The 24,930-nt window shown below is 45.6% G+C and overlaps 1 protein-coding gene across 1 annotated transcript; it reads left to right on the top strand.

Annotated features, from left to right (window-relative positions):
• Positions 1–4,520: 4,520 nt before the first annotated feature.
• LOC117521212 (protein zyg-11 homolog) lies at positions 4,521–20,525 on the top strand. Its single transcript, XM_034182554.1, is given in 14 exon segments — positions 4,521–4,676; positions 4,857–5,527; positions 5,529–5,619; positions 5,622–5,656; positions 8,861–9,001; positions 10,217–10,393; positions 10,538–10,602; positions 11,692–11,791; positions 12,043–12,093; positions 15,557–15,718; positions 15,823–15,870; positions 15,985–16,212; positions 16,308–16,360; positions 20,450–20,525. Coding segments are annotated over 14 exon segments (2,019 nt in total). The 5' UTR covers positions 4,521–4,555.
• The last annotated feature ends 4,405 nt before the right edge of the window (positions 20,526–24,930 follow it).

Here is a 24,930-nt window from a genome sequence, read left to right as displayed (position 1 = left end):
CGGGACCTCTGGCTCCTCTTGCGGATGAGCCCATGCAGCTCGGACGAGCTGAAGCCGCAATATTGCCCCAATCACATAAGCGTCAAGAAAGATAGTGATGACGTATCTCCAGGTGTTCTGGGACAGGCATACAAATGGACACACACACACACAAAAAAAAACCCTTTGGTTGTTTAGTTATTTGGGCTATTTTGTTTTTTTGTAAGGGGTTATAAATGTTTGGGGATTTAGAGGCGGTTCCGGAGGAGTGAACGACTGGCAGTTCAGAGCTCGGCTGGACTCAGGTAATCGTTGTTTTCATTATTTGGACTTAGGTATTTTCTGTTTGAGGATTGGGTCGTTTTGTTTTGTTGTTTTTTATTTCCCTGCTTCCCTAACCCAACCTTACCTTGCTCTGAGACCGTTTTGTCTTTTGGGTTGTGGGTGGTGCAGGTTGGTCACGCTGAGCGTTTCTCAGAAGACCTCTGCACCTAGGGGGGGGGTTGTCAGGGGCGTTTTTTTGGGTTTGGTTAGGGCCCAGTTCCTCTTCAGCCCCGGTGGGCCTTTGACCGTTCGTCATTGGTGTTACCGGGGTGTGGTGCAGCGGGAACATACCTCAGTCGGAGTGGTGGGCCGATCTGTTGCCGTTCGCCATTTCGGTAGTTCCACCCCTCCCGATAGGCTGGTGGTATGGTCGGGTTGAGGCACCGGACATCTTTCCGGTTTTCCGCTGCGCTTCGGGGATGGGACCGGGTTAGTTTTTCCTGTTTCCTTCCCCAGCTTAGTAGTTTTGTGCCGTTTGCCAAAATTGGGCTAACGATAGGCTCTGGGAGTGATCTGGGGTCTTTCGGGGTGCTGGGGGGGGTAACAGGGTTTGACAGTTGTTTTATTTTGCCCCCTGGGTGTTTTAATGAAGTCCGCCGGGGGTTAGATTTTTGTGTTGTTATGTTTCCTTCCAGGTTCCACCTCCAGGGTCGATGGGACGGTTCTCTGGGGGGGGAATTGATTGTGGGGCCGATTAACCAAGTGTGGCCGGGTCTGGGGTTCCTGGGTTGTGGGGAGGGTACCTCCTGGAGTTGATGGTATGGTCCTCTGGGGGGCGCTGTTCCTCCGTGTAAACCTGGGGACCTCTGTAAGATTCCGGTTTTGGTTGTTCTCTCCTGGAACTGGCGGGTAAAGGTCTTCTGGGGGGGGGGGCTCTGCATATCGTTCTGGGGGGGGTTGTTTGTTATTTTCTTTGTGAATTTATGTTTGTATTGTGTGTTGGGGCTGTGTTGGGTTATTGCATTGGTTGTTTTCTTTTCTTCCCGGGGGTTGGTGGGACAGTCCCTGGGGAGGGTTGGGTGGTTTTGTGTTTTTCTTCTATGTGGGTTGTATATGGGACTGTTTGGGGTTTTGTTGATGCCAGCGGCCTTCCAGCCGCGGGTGCCCTGTCCTGCCATCTGCTTTCTGCATGGACCCCGGAGGGAGGTGTTGTTCTTGGGCCTGGTCTGTTCGGTCGCCGGGAGGCTTCCCGTTGATGGGGGGGTACTGTTGTGTGTTGGGGGGTTTGGCTGGATGTTTTTGTGTTTTCTTTTCTTTGCTCTCCAGGTGGTATGCAAACTGGTTTTTGTCTGTGGAGACGGTGCTGGCAGAAGAGTCCTTCACCCTCATCAGCATTATTAGCTGCACCTGTGGAGGATGTTCACGTGCAGGCCTACTGACTCACAGCACCTGTGGATGATGCTCACGTGTAAACTTAAAGACTTTCAGCTGAAGCAGATAATGAGATGGCGTTCTGCATTTAAGCCATGAGTGGTTCAAGCAGAATTGCCGGGAACTTGACCTTGTGACGTTTGTTTGTGAGACGCTGAGGACCGCGCCAGGGTTTGACACATCGTGCCTGTGAAGGAGGACGGGTGAGGGACACATGCTGTCAGCACACATCAGAGGTGATTATTGTTTGAATGATCGTTAATATATCGTTAGTATATTTGAACATTGATGAGAATTGTGCAGTTTTCTTCTCACTGCCGTGGCGTACGGACTGATGATCCTCCACCTGTTGTGAGAAGCTACTCATTTACATAAAGCTTAAATTCAGACCTGAATGTGTTGCTGATAGTGTGTGCCTCTGAAAGATATTTGCTGTAGCTCTGTTGACTTACCTCACCTTTTCCATCCTTCACAGAGTCAGTTTGTCGTGTCCACCTGGGGGGTGTTTGGCGGTGAATCTGAGTCCAGAAACGCCGAGGCTTCGATCCTTTTGGGCGCTGGAGAGAGCGCCGTCCTTCACTCCGCCAGACAAACCACATATTTATGTTGTACACTAATTATTGCACTGGAGGGGAAATAAAATCGTTTTGTTTGTGGAACCGCTTTCTGGTTATTTAGCGCTGGGTTCGGTCAGACGTTGGTCCGCTCCTCAACCTGCGTCTGCACATAACATATATATATAAATCATAAAACCCTACCACATCTGAAGACCATATTTTAAAAAAATGTTTCTCCAAAGAAATTTGAATCCATTTTTTAACTTTGATTTGATGTCATAAATAAAATCTAGAATTTATCCAGGGATATCCAAACATATGCTAAAAAAAAAGCAGATAGCTGAGCCAAACACAAACATCATCTTTCCAAAATTATCCGACACAGACTGTTTGCTCATTTGTCAATTCCCAGTTGGTGACATCAAACAGACTGAGCAATAGTAGGCAGGCTGGCTGTGACATTTCTCATTTGATGATAAACTGTAGTGACTGTAAAGACAGAATCCTTTAATTGCCCCAGACTTCATATGGACACATGCTGAGGTTCCAAAGTGTTTGAAACTTCTGCCCAACCACTTCATTCTTTTTTTTTCTTTTTTTTTTGCTTTCCAAACATGGTGAGTTTGCCTCATCTTCTTTTGTAAAATAGCCAGTGTTTAGATTTTGTGCTCTTTGTGCCTGACAAACCATATACCACACTGAAGAGCATTGCTTATGTGCACTTTGCTGTGTGTTGGGTTTGTTGATATGAGCTTTACTTACACGCAGTGAGTCATCTGTTGTCGATAAAATTAGACTGGTGCAGTGTTTTGAGATCCAGTGTCACTGCGGATCTGTTATACCCTGAGCCAGAAGCCCGATAAAACAGAGACACAACTTTTAGGCTGAGAAGAAAACTCTAAAACATCTCAAATATGGTATGTGACGTCTTATATGTTTGTTTCTATTAATGGCAAATACTGACATTTAACTCACACCTGCAACATGAAGAAAAACAAAAGCCCCTTTCACACCAGGCCGACTTAGAGTTGCATAATGCCGTGTACCAACTCCGTCGAGCTTATGCAGCCCTACGTGGCAATATGCTGAGCGACACAAAGGGTCCACGAAATGGACTCGAAAAATTAAACATGTTTAATTTATTTCGTGGACTTTCAGCGAAGAGCACGGACGCAGTGCTCCACACAAGTCTACACAACACTCTGCTACTGTATGTAAATCTACACAACACTCTGCTACTGTACACCAAGACTCTGCAATTGAACACAACCCTATGCCAGGGTGAAAAATCCTTTTTGGTTTTTTATCAGTAAATACCTGCATTGCTAGATTTTATTCATCTCGCTGGACTTTGCTGGCAGTGAAGTTTCAAAACCACAAAAGAATATACCGGCCAGCAAAGCTGCCACATCCACTAACGCTTCATGGACAGATTGCCAGCAAGAGGATGTGTCCACGTCCATGGCTCACCTGTGAGAAGTCCATCATCCACTCCTCACAGACGGATCACGCGCGCGATCGTCGGCTGCAGCTTTCTTTCATCTCCTCAAGTTCTGTCACGATTGTGGCACATGAAATAAAGTCCATTAACTCCTGCTCACGGACCGATCGCCAGTGAGAGGACATGTCCATCGCTCACTAATCATGTTCGGATCCAGCTACAGCTCCGCGGTGCTTTCACCTTCTTACGTTCTCTCATGATTGTGCCACGTTAAATAAAGTCCATTAACTCATGGGAATAATGTATTCTGACTTTCTCCAAAGTATGAAATGCATCTGCGTGTCCAGGCAGTCTGTAAACAGCATCATGCAGCCAAGCTTCTCACCTCTCCACACAAGGTTTTTTTTTTCCTGTGCGCAACGCAGCCATTCCAGCATACTTGATACGCAGCACAAGGCAACTCTACATAAGCCTGGTGTGTAAGTAGAGCCACCTATAGTCACATATAGGATCTGATGACTGTTGGTGTTGGTGCTTATCTCTGGATTATGATGAGTGAAGCCGATGAGAGTGTTCAACACCCCTTGAATGGACACCAGACCATCACTGCTGGTTACTTCTCCAGCCAAAGCTGGTACCCATTGACAGCTAGGTTTGACTGGGACAATGTGAATAAAGTGTCCTGTCCAAAGAAGCAGAGGTAGTGTGACCCGGAATTGAACACGTTTAAATATTAGTAGTCCATCCCGATTCCATTGATCCACCTGCTCTGCCCCTATTATTATATATGTATATTGCCCAGTCATTTCACTTTTGACAGTGTGTGTACATGTTGCAGGAAACAGAAAGCCCACAAGCCCTGAGTGACATCTGTTTGGATCAGATGTGCCATAGCCTGGACGTGCTGTGCAGCAAGCGACAGGATGGCTCCTTGTGCCTCAGATGGACATCGCTCTTCCCTCAGGAGATGGCCGACCAGCTACTGCACAAGATGGAACAGAAAGGTGTCGAATAACATTGTTATGTTTAGTTCTGCCTTGTTTTATTCCAAAGCCAGGCACATTTACAGTGTACTTAGAAGATACAGTATGCTGGGCTGAAATGCAAGCAGAAGTCTGCTTCACACTGATGGTACAGTTTCTGACCACAGTACTTTGGTCTGTTTGCTTCTCTTTCTTTACAAGGCCTACTGAATGACACAACTGTTGGAATTTTCCAAAACTCCAACCAGCTCCGTCTTCGGCGGGCCTCCATCCGCTGCTGTTCAATATCTGCAAAAGCTTTCTGTCTGGCCCTGTGTCCTCACCGGCTCCAGGAACTAGACGCCTCCTGGGTTTATGGGGGACTCACTGGAGCTCAAATCATCTCAGGCCTGGCCTCCAATCCAGAATGTAGATCCAGCCTGCAGAAATTGTTACTGAATGGTCTAAATCTAGACTGGGATGCCCTTGGGGAAGATCGAGATGCCTGTGTTGGTTTCAGCTCCTTACAGGGCCTCAGAATACTCAGCCTTGCCAACACAGACCTGACTGATCCTGTCCTAGAAGATGTGTGCTCTCTCCCTCACCTGGAGAGTCTGGATATTTCCTGCAGCACTGTCTCACAGCTCTCACCGCTCCTTGAGTGTAAGAACACCCTGCGATCCTTCACTGCCCACAGGCTCCAGAAGCTGGATATGTCCCCTGCCAAAATCCTGTTTATTCTGAGCCAGCTTCATGTGCTGAGGCACCTGGACTTTTCAGATGACCCCTTTACACTGGATGATAGTTACAAGAGCAATAGTGAAAAGGCAGTGCAGGAGCTTCTGGAGGGGAGTCCCCAGGTCCTCCCTTCACTTGTTTCTCTAGATGTCTCAGGGTGGAAAAAACATCATTGAAGACACAATCAGACCATTTTTGGAGACCAGGAGTGGGCTGGTCTTCTTAGGCCTGGTATCCACTGGGGCCGCTCCTGTGACTTTCTCTCTTCACAGAAAAACCTAAAGGTATTTATGCTAACAAACAAAGTCTAATTTACTAAGATCCCATATACATGCCAAAGTGTGTGCACATTCCAAATTTTTGTATATTGGGTTGGTGAACATTTCGCGGGTAATTTACGAACAGTAACTGCACACATGACGTGGTAATGCGGCTTATATAAATGAGGATTTTGCATTTATTAATGATCATAAGCACAAAATAAGATTCAATCAGTGACAGCTATGTGCAACATAAGGGCCCTGTCCCACTGGCGTTTAGGAGGATTTGCGTATGGATTGCGCTCAAATTGGCCCATATTCGCCAAACATCCGCAATATCCGTGTGACATGCCTGTATAGTCGGCAGTCATCCGAACACACCCGTGATCATCCGCAGAGGCACGCATGTCCACAGTCAGGATTTTTGAGCTGTTCAAAAATCTGAATGCGGATAACATCCGCCTTACATACTCCATATATACTCAATTCATACACAATACATACTCACTCTACGTACTGTATATCTGCTGTTAACCGCTGATATCCACAACTGACGGGGATTTGCGGCTTGGCAGCGGACTGGGACAGTGTGTAAAACAGATATATTGCGTGCCTATCATGTCCACATCACAAACTAAAATATGTTGTAGTGAATGCATACAAATTGGCCATGAATAAAGCGTTTTTATTACATCTGCTTTGCAGCTGATTTGCGGACAATCTGTAAATGCATAACAAACATGTCACGTAAACCCAAAGTACTATATGTGGCAGAAAGCGACATACCTGCCAGTCAGTGCCGGTCCGGCTGTGTAGATCCACAAAGACGTAGCTGCTGCAATCCAGGACTTTTATTTAACACCAACAAAAGGAAGAGCTGCTGTTTAGCCACAACTCACTCAAAAAAAAAAAAAAAAAAAAAAAAAAAACACAGTCTCACACCCCAAGCGGCTTCCCCCCTCCCGCTCCTCAACTCATGAACAGTTAACCCTCGCATGACAACACTCTGTGATCAACTTGTCCAAGTCCAGCAAATGCTCCAGAGGCTGTATTGTTGGTGTGAATAAGTGATGCCAAAAGGCCCAGAGTGAGCTTATTTTATGACCGCAATGCAGATGCCGTGCACACGCAACACGTGCGCTATGCTTCATAATACACCTGTAATACTGCCGTGATAATCTCAATGTGTTGGATCAGTTTCCTTACTACATGCGTTATATAACCGTGATTGTTCCTCATATATTCGCTATATATTATTAATATATCCGTAATTCATACTGGGACATTTGTCATTTTGTTGCGGACGACAACGAGCGCCCGCAATTTGTATACTCAATCATGCGCAATTAATCCTCTCCCCAGTGGGACAGGGCCCTAACACACACACACACACACACACACATTCATTCATTTATTTTCTATGTCTACTTACACCAATGAAGGGTCATGGGGTGGAGGGAGGTGCTGGAGCATTTTTCAGCGGTCATAAGGCGTGAGGTGGGGTACAAGACACACATTTTAAATGAAAATCCTATTTATTGAATATTTACCAGAGAGAAATGTGCCTTGAAAATGGTTTGTCACAGGAGGTGCGCGGCGTTTACCACCAGTCCAAATTCAGCACTACCACAAACTTCAAGTGTGCATTCCTACAGTGGGGTGCACTTCACTCCGGTGTTAATATTCTCTTCACTGTCACATAATTGTAAAGGATGTGATATAGAAAAAGAACCATTGTGTAGTCTTTATATGTTGGTGGCTGTCCGTGGCTGCTGTCCACATTCCTGACCACAAACTGTGGTGCTGAGCGCTGTTTTAAGTGTTAAGCATTTTTTCTCTGAGTGCTGTAGGTTATTCATGGCCTAAATTGATGTGCACTCATGTGTGATTTCAATGGTATGTTTACATTTTTTGTACACCCTGTAGATCCAGTGTTATATGTTTTTCCTTGGCAGGGGGATGCACTCTGTGAGTGCTGTAATTTATTTATAGCCTAAAACCTTTGAGCCTGGTTCCAGAAGGGATCAGGTTCTCATAGAAGCCTATGTTAAAATGTCTAACTTGAGAGCAGAAATAAATGTGTTTTAAGCCTTGTTCAAAATGGTTTGGTCTGTGTAGCTTAATTCCCTTTCCATGACAACTGTACAGCAGGTGTACATTTTTTGTGACTCCTTAGTTTAAGATGTTTTAAGCCATGACGTTATGTGTAATTACGTGTGTGGTTCCTCCACTTCTTTGCCCATATATGGAAATCCTCCGCACGTCTTTCATTACAAAATCTCCTGTAACAGTGGAATGTGCTGCAAAAAGTGCTATGTCCAGCTCTCCTGCCATTTCTGTGGTAGTCACATGATGTCCCGTATCAACACAGCATTCAGTTTAGAAATGATCTAGTCGATCCAGCCTGTCGAATGGCCGCTCGGCGCGCGCCCTCCGCCACGGTGGGCCATCTTTAAAAAGGTTTTAACAGTCCATAATCCGTGGGATGCCGACAGAATCTTCACCGATATCCAACTGAATCTATCGAATGGTTTCCAACTGCCTGTCTCTAACAGTTTCTGAAAAAAATTTCATGGAGCAAAGCGGCAGCCTCTCAGCAAGTTCTCAGACAAAAGAAATCCGACGGGAGGGGGGACCAGTGCTCATTCAAATCCATATAGTTTTTGAAAAAAATAAAAAGGTACGATACTTTTGGACAGACCTCGTATTCACACGCAAGTAGCTCACTGGGAATGACTGAATCAGATTCATCCAGCTCTGCACTGATGTCACAAACTGATTTTATCCTTGATAAATCATGTGTGTGTGCAAACCTCACCTATTTTGCATGTTCGACACCCAGAGTTTGCTCACTCGGGTGGACACACCCTATTCATGAAGGTAAATGTGTTAATTGGAAAATACACCCTATTTTGAAAGACAATCTCAGTGTGCAATGTTAGTCCATTAGCATGCATAATTTATGGCTGGAGTTGTGTTTGTGTGTTTTTACATACACAAGCCTTGAGTAAACCACGCCCACTATGCTCAGTAATTTAACAGTTATTGCTTTTCTGATATATGAAGACATTAAATAATGTAATGAGTAGATATATGACTTTGACTCATGCATAAAATTCTCATTTACTGTACATGTTACTTGAGGCGTTTTGTACTTTTGTTTTTTTTTGTTTTTTTTTTTGCTTATTGCAGTTTCGTAGTGAGCGTGCTGATTTTCTGTATGTTCAGGTAACTGGAGAAGCTAATGAGACCCAGGTGGTTGAGGCCCTCACACGGTACAGAGACAGGGAGTGTTTCACACGGGAGGCCCTTGTTCATCTCTATAATTTCACAACTGACATCGAAAAACCACGTCCAGATCTCCTGAAGGTACTTTGCTCTGTTCTCATCAGACAGGGCAGCCCCTCGTATTTAGCATGATTCGTTTGAGCAGTGGGGAGGTGATGGTCTAGTGGATAAGCGTTGGCCTTGAGACCAGAAGATCCTTGGTTCAAATCCCAGCCCGACCGGAAAATCACTAAGGGCCCTTGGGCAAAGTCCTTAATCCCCTAGTTCCTCCCTGTAGTGAGCGCCTTGCATGGCAGCAGGCTGACATAGGGGTGAATGTGAGGGATTATTGCAAAGCGCTTTGAGTGTTTGATGGAAATGGAAAAGCTCTGTATAAATGCAGTCCATTTTATTTTACAGGGTGCCCCAAAAACACCCATAAAAATTGTATTAAATCCTGCAAAGATACAGCAAATTTGGTTGACCAAAACATGTTGAGGATGACTTGCGAAGACGACTGTCTTCCCCAACATGGCTTGGTCAACCAAGGAAAAGACATTTTGTCTGGAGGCGTATTTCACCAACTAATCATACATTTGGAGAATAGTTTTGGAAAAATATGACTTTTATGCAAAGCAACCAAGATAACTGAAACTGTGGGGAATGATCATACACAGAATGAAGTTTAAAACGTTTGTCGGATTTATTACAATTTCTATGGGTTCCGTTTTTTGGAGGATGGGGGTGAGGGGGTCACCCTGTACCTTTAATGAACCATAGCAAGAAAAAAATCAGTCCTTTCCAAGTCAAGTGGCCTATAGGGGCTGGAACTTACCTCTGGTTTCTTTCACAACAACTAGTCCATGACTACCAGATTACTGCCTACTGAGGTCAGTACCCATTTGCAGCTGGGTTAACAAAGATAATGCAAATAATGTTGCAACTACAACTAAACCAATGACCAGCTGTCCAAAACAGATCAATTTGCTCTGCTGAGTAACAAGTTAGGTATAAAGAGACCATGAAACAAAGGTCTGTCAGTTCACCGTTGTTGACTTGGCCACCAAGATGCCTTACAATTTCTTTTGTTGTACATATTGAAATTTGTCATTCAAATGCAATGGCATTGGATAGTAATAGCCATCTGTTTGTTTTTAAACCTGGATAGTGATACTGACTGAATTTTCTTCCTGAGAGTATAAAGATATTAGTACTAAAATTTCTTATCAAACATTAGTCAGGTTCCATGATTTGACAGCTATCCAGTTGATTTTGACACAAAACCAGCGTTTATGATGGTCGCCCTCTTTCCTGTAGCTGGTGCTGAGTGTGATGCAGAGCCACGCCCCCTCGCCACATGTTCAGCTGGTGGCTTCAGCTTGTGTGTTCAGCCTCACCTGTCAGGATGTGGCAGAGGCCATGTCTGTCAGCCTGCTCAGCTCCACTGTCAACCAGCTCTTATACACCATGAAAACCTTTCCCAACCACCAACAGGTCAATATTGTCATTGATCAGACACATATTGCATTTTGTTGTTCAGAGTTCCCATCTTGCCAACTTTCTCTAAATTTCTACATAATCACCCAAACGTATAGTAATCATATTTTTTGACACAGCCCCCTTTCTGCGTTTACACAGATACAAAAGAACTGTCTTATGGCACTCTGCAGTGATTACGTCCTTCAGGATGTCCCTTTTGACAGGTTACTTTACTTCTCAGTTGCATAGTACAAATACACTAAACAAAAACATCTTTTTTTAGTTTTGTGTTTGCTCCCATTTTCGCAAGCTGATGTAAAGTTTTGAAGTCTTCAGTGCATAAAAGACCTATTTCTCTCAAATTTCATTTAAAAATTTGTTACAATCTGTATTAGTGAACACTTTACCTTTGTTTATCTGGCATGCCACAGTGCTGATTAAACAGCATGATTATTGCCTCAGACTGGTCACAGTAAAAGAACGATCTAAAAAATGTGGAGGCACTCATAGCTTCATAGTGGAGTATAGTCACAAAGAATTTTCTTTCAACAAAACAGATCAAATCTATGCTTGCGTCTCTGATGTGCCTTTTGGCGAATTGTAGCTGAACTTTCAAGACGTCTTCTTTTTGTTTTTATAAAATGCTTCTCTGTACCACTTCATCATTAGTTTTTGAGGACTGTCTGCACACAGATTTAACATAGAGTGCCATACTGTTTGTATTTTTACATAATTTGTGTAAATAAAGACCAAGACATATTCAGTGTCTTGGAAATGTTCATGTATCCATCCCCTGACTTGTCTGAAGAAGATTGGATGTAAAAGTGATGGTTTACAGTGGCTTGCAAAAGTATTCAGCCCCATCATCTTGGCTTTTATATTTTAAATTAATTTATATCAAGTTGTAGAGATTTGCTTTCAGTTTGAGTCTAAGGAAGATCATTTTAGAAATTTTACTTTTTGTATTTGAAACCCATAAACAAATTCAAATGCTTGAATTACCAAGGGGCTGGGGGGCATTCATGCCATCATTTTGGCTTTTAGGTTTTTATTTTTATTTTTAGGTTTAAAGGGCAGAGTGTTAGAAATTTTAATATAACAAGTCTGATTTTTTTTTTTTTTTTTTTTTTTTTTTTGATGTCCTAAAAAATTATAACATGTAAAAGCTCAAGGGGGCACTAACTTTTTCCATAGCACTGTAGGTAAATTTGTAGCCTCAACTGAAGATCAGATTTGTCTTATCCTTGTCTGTATCATGGTGGTATATTTTTTATTATCTTTTCTTTTGTGTCCATGCTGTTATCATGGTTTAGGTGTTCAGCAGCCACACTGATGATTAACTGGCTGAGTAATCACGAGGATCCAACACTTCAGAGGATGGCTGTCGCTGTCATCTCCAATCTACTGGCCAAAGTCCTGACCCTGATCCCTTACTGTACATTAATCTACTACAGGGAAATAACATGACACCTTTGACTATCATCTGTTCAGAGCTTCATACCTTCTTCCTGTAGCACTTAGTCTCGAGCTGAAGGAAATAACTTAAAACTGGTGTCACCTGACAGCTTTTATTTAAATATTAAAAATACTATTAAAGACTGCTAAAATTTGAATAACAAGATTGACGAGATATGTAAACACTTATATATGTGTTTTATTCATAGTTGTCAACAGAGGAGACGACACAGCTAGCCAAGGATACCTTTATTATGAAGGTACATTTACACTTAATATCCAAGTAACAATGTCATGATAACTATAAATACAGTTATATCCATGTCCAAGTCCCTCGAGGGGTCCTGTAGAGGGGTGCTGTGGGAGTTTGGGTTATCAGAATCGCCGTAACACATGATCTAATCTATATGACCAAAGTAGGAGCTGTGTCCGCATTCTCTGCATTACATCAAACCTGTTCTCACCGCATGTTGGACTCTGCCAGGGCTGCACTTTGTCACCAGTCCTGTTTGTGATGTTGATGGACAGGATTTGGCACAGTCAAGGACCAGAGGGTGTCCAGCTCAGTGACCTCAGTATTGCATCTCTGCATTTGCATGATGTGGTTCTGTTGGCTTCAGGCAGTGATGTTTGATGTACACTGAGGAGATTTGAGGTCGAGTGTGAAAACTGGGATGAAATTAGGATCGGCACCTCCAAATTGAAGACCATGGTCCTCTGTTAGAAAAGGGTGGATTGTCCCCTCTGGGTCAGGGGAGAGTTATTGCCCCAAGTGGAGGAGTTTAATTATGTCAGGGTCTTGTTCGCAAGTGGGGGTAAGTTGGGGCATGAGATCGATAGATGGATTGGGGCGGTGTCTGAGTTTTACGGACACTGTACCGGACTGTCATGGTGACGAAGGAGTTGAGCCAGAAGGCGAGGCTCTTAATCTACCAGTCAATTTACTCTCCTGTCCTCACCTATGGTCATGAGCTTTGGGTAAATGCCGAAAAAAGAAGGTCACAGACACAAGCAGCAGAAATGAAATTCTTCCATCGGGAATCTGGGCTTACGCTTTGGGACAGGGTGAGAAGTGTGAATATCAGGGACGGACTCAGAGTAGAGCTTCTTCTGCTTCATATCAAATGGAATCAGCTGAGGTGGTTTGGGCATCAGCTGAGGTGGTTTGAGCATCTGGTGGTCCCCTGGTCATCTCCCTTGGGAGGTCTTCCAGGCACGACCAAGAGGAGGCCCCAGGGAAGACCCAGTACATGCTGGAAGGATTATATTTCCCAGCTGTCTTGGGAATACCTCGGGATCCACCAAGAAGAGGAAGAGGACTTTGCTGAGGACAGGGAACTGAGGGATGAGCCGCTGGTGTACTGCCACCATGACCACGACCCAGATACGTGGCAGAAAATAACTGATAGAATGAATAAAATATTTTTTAAAGTAGCTGTCTACTATAGCATTGGACATGAAATGAGGTCTTAATTGGGCAGTGCAGTCTCATTTGAGGGTGGGCGCTAAAGGGGTAAAATATGACGCATATGATGTAATTCTCTACTTTCGGGGGACAGAAACACGGCACTTTTTCTGAGATTTTGGGCAAATTACACGCAAACAAAGTGAAAATACAAAGAAAAAGTGACAATGCGGTGGAAAGTGGACAAGTGTTGCAGTTTGTTTATGACGCAGAGTTCAGATGTGTTGAGGGGGGTAGCGCAGGCATGAAAATGTAGCCACTCTTGTTAGCTGTGTAAGCAAACACTTACCGACACAACGTCTCCCATTTGACTCATCTTCCCGTCTCCACTGGAACTGAAAAACCTGCACTTTTCACAACTGCTTTGGTGATTGCAGCCGAAAACAAAAAACACCATTTTCCCGTGTGAAGTCCCGTGTGTATAAACTGTACAACGGGAGCGGCTGTCCCCATAAGCCACTGGTGTCCATTGGATTCTATGATATGTGACATACGGGGTCTGTTAGAAAAATATCCGACCTTTTTATTTTTTCAAAACCCGATGGATTTGAATCACGTGTGCTTGCATGAGCCAACCTTGAACCTTCGTGCACATGCGTGAATTTTTTTCACGCGTGTCGATTGCGTCATTTGCTTGTAAGCAGCCGTTGTGTGAGGTGTGTGTAGTGCACTCGGCGTTTTTTCATTCCAAGGAAAATGACGGAACAACTGGAGCAGCGCGACTGCATCAAATTTTGCCAGAAACTGGGTGACAGCCAGGTGGAAACCATTCGGATTATTCAGACAGCTTTCGGTGACGTTCCTCTGGGCATAACACAGATTAAGGAGCGGTACAACCGGTTTAAAGACATCTGCACAACGGTGGAGAGCGTGCCGCGCTCCGGTCGGCCATCAACATGCTGAAATGACCAGATCATTTCCAAAGTGAACGCTGTGGTGATGTGGGACCATCGTGTGACAATACGAGAAATTGCGGAAGAGTGGACATCAGCACTTTTTCGGCACATTCCACTGTGACAGAAGATTTGGCCATGAAAAGGAGTGGCGGTGAAATTCTTGCCGCTGCTGACGGAGCAAAAGCGCCTTTGTGTTGAAGCCTCACAGGACATGCTGGACTCCAAAAATGATGCCCACCTCTTCCACCATTCGGAAGATTCAGACGGCTTTCGGTGGCTTTTCAGTCGTGTGACTATCAGAGAAATTTTGGAAGAGGTGGGCATGTCACAACATGTCCTGTGAGACTTCAACACGGTGGCGCTTTTGCTCCGCCGTCAGCTTCGTGCAGAAGCCATCGGCATGAATTTCACTGCCACTCTTTTCATGGCCAAATCTTCTTTCACAGTGGAATGTGCCGAAAAAGTGCTGATGTCCACCTCTTCCGCAATTTCTCGGATAGTCACACGACGGTCCCGCATCACCACAGCATTCACTTTGGAAATGATCTGGTCATTTCAGCATGTTGATGGCCACCCGGAGCGCGGCTCGCTCTCCACCGTTGTGCGGCTGTCTTTAAACTGGTTGTACCGCTCCTTAATCTGTGTGATGCCCATAGGATTGTCACCGAAAGCCGTCTGAATCTTCTGAATGGTTTACACCTGGCTGTCGCCCAGTTTCTGGCAAAATTTGATGCGGCGCTGCTCCAGTCGTTCCGCCATTTTCCTTGGAATGAAAAAACGCCGAGTGCACGACACACACCTCACACAAAGGCTGCTTACAAGCAAATGACGCAATCGACAGGTGTAAAAAAATTCACGCATGCGCACAAAGGTTCAAAGTTTGCGCATGCAAGCACATGTGATTCAAATCTGTCAGGTTTTTGAAAAAATAAAAAGGTCGGATACTTTTCTAATAGACCTCGTATGTTACCCCATAACGTGATAATTAAGCATGACACATGGTGAGCACTATTCCTTTTAAAACCTATTAACTCAACCAGTAATTTGCATCACTTTTTACAAAAATTAGAGCAACTTTAATTTTTGACCCCTGTACAAACTGAAACTGACCTTTGTCACCATTATTTTGTTTTTACCCCATAACTCCATAACATTCAGTCGCAGATAGTCCAAACTATACCTTTTTGGAATCCTTGTGATCAGACAAATGATATGATAGGGTTTTCAATATGATCAGAGTATCTTTTAAACTCTGAACCCCTTGAGAACTTTGGGTGGCCTTCACCCATCTGACCCGCGTGCTCATGCTGGGCCTCTTATTTTGCTGGGCCTCATTTTTTTTTTCTTGCCTCTGTCTGACAGCAGCTGCTGGGGATTGTGCAGCAAAAGGCCATGATCGGCGTAGTGGACAACACTCTGAAGTTTGCCCTGAGCGCTCTGTGGAACCTAACAGACGAAAATCCCACTGCAGCCCACAACTTTATCAAGTGTCAGGGCTTGGAGCTGTACGAGGAGGTTCTGGAGGTTGAACAGCCCCAAAACAAATAATGCACACAGTAATACTGAATACACATAGCAGTACATTACACACAGTAATGTCTAATGCTGTACTGTTTTTTTTATTGCAGTCATACTACACTGAGGCTTCTATTCAGCAGAATGTTCTGGGTCTCCTGGTGGGTCAAGTGTTGTACTGTATTTCACTGTTTATATGTGTCACTTAAATATAATTTTGACTTGAGACCACTATCCAGGAGACTGTCACACTGTTTGGTTTTGTTGTGCTGCAGAACAACATCGCAGAGGTGGAGGAGTTACAGGAGGATCTGATGGAGGAGGATCTGTTGGAGCATATCCTCAGTCTGCTGCAGGGCTCCCAGGTGGGACTGGAGGTCCGTTACTTTGCCGGGGGAATTCTGGCACAACTCACTTCCAGACCAGAGGCCTGGAGCCTGGACAGTAATCTTCAAACTACCATACTGAAGCAGCTGTGTGAGAGACACACACCCAAACATGATGTATTCAATGTGCACAGACTTTGATATTCCTAGATACTGCTTTTAGTGGACCAGTTTGCTCTTGTAACATAGTTTCTCTTTTTCTCTCTCTGTAGCATTCTTCCATAAAAACATGGACTCAACTTGAGGCAGAAATGGTCTCTTACAGGTAAGAGAAAAGACAACTGAGGTGAAATTAAATAACATTTTTAGAAGCACTGCTGACAAGTACAGCAGCTTCTATCGGGTTGATGCAACTCGCTCCCCTCGGGACACAAACTCATGATCTTCGGCGCAGGAGACAGATACTCTGACCAGTCGGCTAAAACCCGGGATCTGGCCTGAGCATCTTTTGGCTGTTGGGGGTGAGGCCTATTGACTACCACATACAGTGAGTCCTGCTGGTCTCCGTCACACAAGCGCTTACAAATTTAATATTAAATTTAAACTACACGTCAATATACATAGATGAAGTGTTGTGTATACGAGGTCTGTCCGTAAAGTATCGTACCTTTTTATTTTTTTCAAAACTATATGGATTTCATTCATATGTTTTTACGTCAGACATGCTTGAACCCTCGTGCGCATGCGTGAGTTTTTCCACGCCTGTCAGTGACGTCATTCGCCTGTGAGCACGCCTTGTGGAAGGAGTGGTCCCGCCCCCTCGTCGGATTTTCATTGTCTGGAAATGGCGGAATGAAAAGGACTTTTTTATGACTCTTGCTTGCCTCTACTGGTGGTTGACTCTTACTGCAGTATTGTATCACTTCCTTTCCAGAGCACAGCGGTGTTTGCTGTATCTGTTAGCTGCTTAATCTGCGCAGTTAGATTGATCTAGTTAACTAGATAACGATTTGTTTCACAGTGTAATCTTCACGTGCCTTAACTAAAGCACTCCCTCTGCTGAATCACCTCTAAATTATTTACACATTATTCACTTCGTGTGTTTTTAGGAATCGGCTAGCTTAGTGCAGCTACTAGCTCTTAGCCGGTTTAGCATGGCGGCTTCTCCTGTCTCTCCTCCACTTTTCTGCTCTGGGTGTGAAATGTTTAGTTATTCCTCGGCCTCCTTTTGCAGTAATGGTACTTGTAATAAGTGTAGCTTATTCGTAGCTTTGGAGGCCAGGCTGGGCGAATTGGAGACTCGCTCCGCACCGTGGAAAATTCTACAGCTAGCCAGGCCCCTGTAGTCGGTGCGGACCAAGGTAGTTTACCGCTGTTAGTTCCCCCAGGCAGGTCCCGAGCAGCCGGGAAAGCAGGCCGACTGGGTGACAGTGAGGAGGAAGCGTAGCCCTAAACAGACGCCCCGTGTACACCACCAACCCGTTCACATTTCTAACCGTTTTTCCCCACTCGGCGACACACCCGCCGAGGATCAAACTCTGGTTATTGGCGACTCTGTTTTGAGAAATGTGAAGTTAGCGACACCAGCAACCATAGTCAATTGTCTTCCGGGGGCCAGAGCAGGCGACATTGAAGGAAATTTGAAACTGCTGGCTAAGGCTAAGCGTAAATTCGGTAAGATTGTAATTCACGTCGGCAGTAATGACACCTGGTTACGCCAATCGGAGGTCACTAAAAATAACATTGAATCGGTGTGTAACTTTGCAAAAACAATGTCGGACTCTGTAGTTTTCTCTGGGCCCCTCCCCAATCGGACCGGGAGTGACATGTTTAGCCGCATGTTCTCCTTGAATTGCTGGCTGTCTGAGTGGTGTCCAAAAAATGAGGTGGGCTTCATAGATAATTGGCAAAGCTTCTGGGGAAAACCTGGTCTTGTTAGGAGAGACGGCATCCATCCCACTTTGGATGGAGCAGCTCTCATTTCTAGAAATCTGGCCAATTTTATTAAATCCTCCAAACTGTGACTATCCAGGGCTGGGACCAGGAAGCAGAGTTGTAGTCTTACACACCTCTCTGCAGCTTCTCTCCCCCTGCCATCCCCTCATTACCCCATCCCCGTAGAGACGGTGCCTGCTCCCAGACCACCAACAACCAGTAGGTGGCCGAGGCGTAGCACGGGCCGAGGCGGAGGATTAGCAGCAATCTTCCATTCCAGCTTATTAATTAATCAAAAACCCAGACAGAGCTTTAATTCATTTGAAAGCTTGACTCTTAGTCTTGTCCATCCAAATTGGAAGTCCCAAAAACCAGTTTTATTTGTTATTATCTATCGTCCACCTGGTCGTTACTGTGAGTTTCTCTGTGAATTAGCTCAGATAAGATAATTATAGTGGGCGATTTTAACATCCACACAGATGCTGAGAATGGTCAGCACTGCATTTAATCTATTAGACTCAATTGGCTTTGCTCAAAATGTAAATGAGTCCACCCACCACTTTAATCATATCTTAGATCTTGTTCTGACTTATGGTATGGAAATTGAAGACATAACAGTATTCCCTGAAAACTCCCTTCTGTCTGATCATTTCTTAATAACATTTACATTTACTCTGATGGACTACCCAGCAGTGGGGAATAACTCACAAACTCGCAGCTTAAAGCAGATAACCCGTAAGTTGGAGAGGAAATGGCGTCTCACTAATTTAGAAGATCTTCACTTAGCCTGGAAAAAGAGTCTGTTGCTCTATAAAAATGCCCTCTGTAAAGCTAGGACATCTTACTACTCATCATTCCTTTACAGTGCTGAGACGGACAGTGCTGAGACGGTTGAAGGGTAAAGTTAAACCAGCCAAAAAAGAGCAACCACCCAGCTTACCGGGAGTAGAGATTTGCGTTTTGTGTAGTGGATTTACTCAAGGGTTTGATAGTCTGTCCACAGAGAGTAGAAGACACACGCGGTTGTCCCCCTCAGCCTTCTGGGACAATACAGCCCCAACCCCTAGGTCTGAAACATCCACCTCCACAATGAACTGATGGTTAGGGTCCAGCTGTGTGAGGATGGGAGCTGAGGAGAAGCGCTGTTTGAGAAGGGAGTAGGCAGGATACAAGTTTGGACTCTGGCAAGGTTGGTCGCATTCCTCCCCTCCTCTCCTCCTTTCTGCTCTCTATCTCTGCTCCGACCTTCAAAGTCCAGCTTCACCAGACTGTGAATTCTTCAAATTATGATTTGGATTAACTATGGAGTTGATCAGCTGGTCTCTCAACGCCATTGACACCATTTGTTTTTGACAAGGAGATCAGGGTTTGGGGACCCTGCGTGCCCTGATGGAATCTAAGCGGGCTTTGCTCTCGACACCTGAGACATGTGGCTCCAGTCTCTGTGGAAGACGTTGAGGATTCATTCGTATTTGCTTTTATGGTGGGAGGTTTGGTGCTGATTGGTTTGTGTGCCCTGACCCACAGGAATATTAGCAAGACGTCTGCTTCCAGAATTTTGTCCCCTCATCAGTCCGTCTTGATTAATGAGTTGGGCAATGCTGTGTAATCTCAGACTGCGTGAACTCTTGAACTCAAACGCAAAATGGATTCAATCTCGGAGCAAATCACTGCATTGCAAAGGATTGTACTGCTGAGGACCAGAGAATATTCTTCATAAATTTGGACTCGACGGTCAGGGGTGCAGTAAATAGAATTCTGTATCTCTCCGCCAAACATCAACATGGCAGCCTTATCGGCTCCTGAAGGCCAAATTCCCTGCTCTTCCCCCAGAAGGATCTACATCCTTGGTGAAGGAATTGGCCCCCCCCCTTCTCATCTACCCCCCCAGCCTGCTGTTGCCTAGCAACATCAGACTTTACACACACACACGGACAGAAACTGTCAGACTTTACACACACACAGACAGAAATTGACAGAAATTTAACTCATCTGCACACGACACATGTCTCCCTCCCTCCATCCCTATCACACTCCCCCCCCGTCTCTCCACCCCCCCACCCTGGCTTCCTCCTTGCCACTTCGAAGGCAGCGTGGTTTTTACTGCTGCAGCCTTCAACCCCCAGGCTGGGTGGCGTGGGCCCCTCCTGCTGCGGCCTTCACCCACTTTGCCTCAATTCGGAAGACGGACCACTTCAAGTTCAGTGCACATAAACAATGTCAAATGTATATGTGTTGTCTTTAATTTTTATGTGTGCCATTATTACGGGAAACAAGTATATAATTGTGGATTAATTGCTGTATCTTGCTTGAGGGAATTGGAGTGTAAACATAATTGCCCTTTTTTGGGATCAATAAAGTTGTCTGAAGTCTGATCTCCCTGCTGAGACCATTGAAACAGGATCTAGTTCAATATGGTTGTGGGAGATAATGAACCAGAGAAATGAAACTGCATCACGGTTGAACTTGCATTTCTCAGCTTTGACAAAGAGGTGGTTCTTAATGAGACACTGGAGAACCATATGGACATGTTGGATGTGGGTGGTGGAATCTGAAGAGAAAGCAGAATGTTGTCTAGGTAGAAAATCGTTGCACAGTCGTGCAGCACATCATTCACTAACACCTGGAAGGTAGCGGGGGTGGTGAGGCCGAAGGGCATGACTAGGTGCTCAAAGTGGCTGAGTGATGTATTAAAGGCCGTCTTCCACTCATCGCCCTCCCAGACACGAACCAGGTGATAAGCATCCCTCATGTCTAATTTTGTAAATGTGGTCGCCCCATGCAGAGGACTGATTGCGGAATCCAGTAGGGGCAGAGGGTACCGATTACATACAGTGATTGCATTCAGACCCCGGAAATCGATGCAGGGGCAACGGGTCCTGTCCTTTTTCCCGACAAAAAAGAAACCTGCCCCCACAGGAGTTCAGTTCACTTCAGGAATGTTCAAGTTCGGAAGAGCTGACAGTTCATTTCAGGAATGTTAAAGTTCAGAGTCACAAATGCCTGAGCACAGGTACGCATGAAGTGCCGCTGACGACACACTCAGTCCGAGCTCTCTGAGCTGTAATCTCAAAGGAGTAAAAATGAGAAGTTAACAAAATAGAGTCAATCAATTTGTGATAAGCAGCTGATTTTGCACAAACTCGTCTTCAAGATGAACGTGTTCTAACACATTTGTAGTCAATGAAATGATAATGTAACAGACTTTCTGATGTCTTTGCTTTATTTATTTCCTTTATTTACTGTGAAGCTGCACAGGGTTAATGTTGGCACTGTTGTGTTGCCGTAGGCGGAAGGCGAGCGAGGGGCTCCCGCTTTTGGTGTGTGTACGAGAACGCGCAATAAAGAGGAGCCACGTTATGGCGCTCGAACGGTCCACAGTGGTCCCGTCTCCCTCTTTCTTTTAATACTGTCAAGAGCCCACAAAGGAGCCGCTACATTGGTGGCAGCGGTGGCCGCTTGTGCAGGTTGTTGCATGTGTTGGCGTTCGTGCTGAACAGTTTTTTGAGTTTTGACCCTGTTAGCTAGTGCCTCAGTTTAGCTAGCCTGCGAACGACTCAGTGCTTCTTACGACATGTGGTTTGGGACGAGGACCCGTCGAAGCCTTATACGGCGTGGACCCCAGGAGCTCACTTGGTGTGAAGTTAGAGTGGACCCTGCCTGCTCCCTTTCGCTGGGTGATGGGAGCCCGAGCTTTCCACAGCTGGGTGCGGCAGCTGGAGGTAGCCATCGGGGCGACATCTGTCAGCAGAGACTGTAATGATGAATTGGCGCGCATTCTGCCTACTCGCCTCTGCAAGTCGGCCTTTCTGCTGTGGGACAGTTTTCCTGACGCGGTGAAGAGAGATTATTCTGCTGTTAAGATAAGCTCGGGTCAGCGTTTGGGCAGAGACAGCTCTTGGACCGCTTCAGAGACAGCCTTCTGCTCGAGTGCGTGTTCCGGGGGAGAGCCTGGAGGTATACGCAGCGGACGTGAGCCGCCTGGGTAGCGGAAGCATTCCCAGACTACGCAGCAACGCACGGCGAGAAGAGAAATTTTGGCGTTTCTTAGCCGGCCTGGATCCAGCGTTGAAAGCTAAGTGCCTGGAGCAGGGCGCAACAGACGTTGATGAGGCTCTGACTGTGGCCGAGCGCTGTGAGAATGCAGGGCGGCACTACAGAGAGACAGTGGGAGTTCAAGCACAGGTGTTTACCTGGGTCAGAGTGCAACTGTCCAGTCTGTGTCTGTGACGGATGGCCTTCAGAGGGCCGTGGAGAAGTTAAATGAGGACATGTGTGCAATGAGAATGGAAATGAGGGAGTTGTACGGGGAGAATCAGAGACTGAGAGCCAGAGATGCCAACAGGACAGATCGTGGTCCTCGCTCTTCATCTGGGGGGCGCTGTAGCTGTGCCTGTGGGGAGTCCGGATGTCAATCCAGAGGGTCTGAGGACAGATGCGTGGGACGCTCTCCCAACCGCCCGCCTCACGATTATCCTCGCGACAGAGTTTTTTCCTCCAACAGCCAGGCCATCCTGGGCAGGAGTCCCAGTCCTGGTTGGAGGTTTCGCAGAGAAGAGGAGCCGAGGAGACGCGGTGTGCGTTTCTTTCCACAACAAGCATCTGCGAAAGGCGGTCACCAGGGAAACGGACAGTAGCTGGGGTTGAGGCCCAGACGCCAGCCGCTCAGACCGAGGGCCCTGTACGGCATGACATGACTGAGACGTGACTGAGAGCACCACTACTGTGGAAAGTTGTGATCATCCCACGTCCTACGTCAGGGGTGTGGTGGAGAGCTGCGAGATCCCTATTTTAGTCGACTCGGGAGCTAATGTCTCATTGATCAGTGCAGATTTTCAAATGTCGGTCCCCGCTTTGAGGAACCGGCCTTTGAAAAAGAACTATGTTAGTTCTCGGGCAGTTAATGGGCAAATGTTGGATACGCTGGGGTCCTATTGAAGTGACATTCCGATTGGGTCCGACCTACTGGCAGCATAACTTTTATGTACTGAGGGAGTCGACTGTATTTATTTCCTTTATTTACTGTGAAGCTGCACAGGGTTAATGTTGGCACTGTTGTGTTGCCGTAGGCGGAAGGCGAGGAGCGAAGGGCTCCAGCTTTTGGTGTGTGTACGAGAACGCGCAATAAAGAGGAGCCACGTTATGGCGCTCGAACGGTCCACAGTGGTCCCGTCTCCCTCTTTCTTTTAATACTGTCAAGAGCCCACAAAGGAGCCGCTACAATAACAAAATGTAAATATTTGACCATTTATATTTGACCATACATTTTAGGGAAGCTCAGCTTCCCTTGCAGTCTGAGAGAAATCGCCTCTGGCGTGGACGCTCTGGAGGCTGGCTGCAGATAATATCACACAAGTAATGATATATTATTTATAGTATAGCCTACAGTATTTCTATAACAAATGTTTTATATAATTTCTATTTCTAAATTTAAGTAACAAGACTGAATGAAATGACGGCTTATTATGTCTAAAAGTAATGTGACCTACTGTCAATAGATCGTACTTTTGATAAGCCTATGATAACTGTATTTCAGGAGAACTTGTCATAATGCTTCTTATAGTGTTAAAATGTATGTGTCTCCTGGTGCACATTGATCAGTTAAGGGACCAAAAAAAAAAAAAAAAAAAACCACACTGTCACAGCAGGCTTAATTTTTGTCCCCTTCGATACCTGGTGGTGGCCTGGTCTTGGTTAAAAATGCCCGGCCTGAAAAATTTCCCCAGTCCAGCCCTGCTTGCGCACCATCTGGAGGGAGACAGACACTCAACAGGACCAGATAAGACAGGAACTGAGGCAGCCCACGACAGAAAGTAATGGTGTTGTTGTGCTTTGCCAGCTACCACTGAGATATTGTTTGCCCAGGAGGGGTCCTCTGTGATCTTGACTTCCAGAAACCTGAAGCTGGTGATTCTCTCCATAGCCTCTACTTTGATGGACTGTGAGAGGTCTGCAGTGACTTCTTTGGTCTTTTTGGTGTTTGTGTCACATCACGTTGTCAGGCACTGTCAACTATGTATATTTAGATTTTTGGTCCCGCTTGACACAACTGGGGGAGAAGCAGAACGCGAGGCCAGCTCAGCATTTAACACTTTTATTGTTTTTACCTGTGTAATATGCAAGTTGAAAACCTGAGAAAAAGAAAAGAAAGGACAAAGTAGAAAATGCAGATTAGAGCAACAAAAGGGGAATCTAATCTATATTACAACCCCAGTTCCATAAAGTTGGGACGTTGCGTAAAATGTAAATAAAAACAGAATACAATGATTGCAAAACCTCTTCAACCTATATTCAACTGAATACACCACAAAGACAAGATATTTAATGTTCAAACTGATAAACTTTATTGTTTTTTTTTGCAAATATTTGCTCATTTTGAAATGGATGCCTGCAACACATTTCAAAGAAGTTGGGACGTGACAGAATTCCAGGACTGCAGCCCTAGCTTCTGGTGGGACGTATAGTTTGTTCTTCGGCCCAGTTCCGGGGTCCGGGCTTCGTGCCGGGGCCTCCCGGACGGTTCTCTCTATGTCCCAGGTGAGGGTGGCCACGATAGTGGACTCCGGGATGATGGGTTCCGGTGGATCCGACAACTCCGCTTTGACTTCATCTTCATGTACCCGGGACAAGGCATCCGATCTCTGGTTCTTGGTCCCGGGACGGTAGGTGATCCGGAAGTCAAAACGGCCGAAGAACAGTGACCAGCGGGCTTGCCTGGGGTTCAGGCCGCTTGGCGGTCCTGATATACTCCAGGTTCCGGTGGTCAGTGAAAACCGTGAATGGCATGGACATTCCCTCCAACAGATGTCTCCACTCTTCAAGAGCCTCTTTCACCGCAAGGAGTTCTCGATTGCCAACGTCATAGTTCCGTTCGGCCGGGGTCAACCTGCGGGAAAAATAGGCACACGGGTGAAGGACCTTATCGGTCTTCCCGCTCTGGGAAAGCACGGCTCCTATCCC

The sequence above is a fragment of the Thalassophryne amazonica genome, chromosome 12 (assembly GCF_902500255.1).
Source record: "Thalassophryne amazonica chromosome 12, fThaAma1.1, whole genome shotgun sequence".
Classification (NCBI taxonomy): Eukaryota; Metazoa; Chordata; class Actinopteri; order Batrachoidiformes; family Batrachoididae; genus Thalassophryne; species Thalassophryne amazonica.
This window is presented reverse-complemented; position numbering and strand designations above follow the sequence as displayed.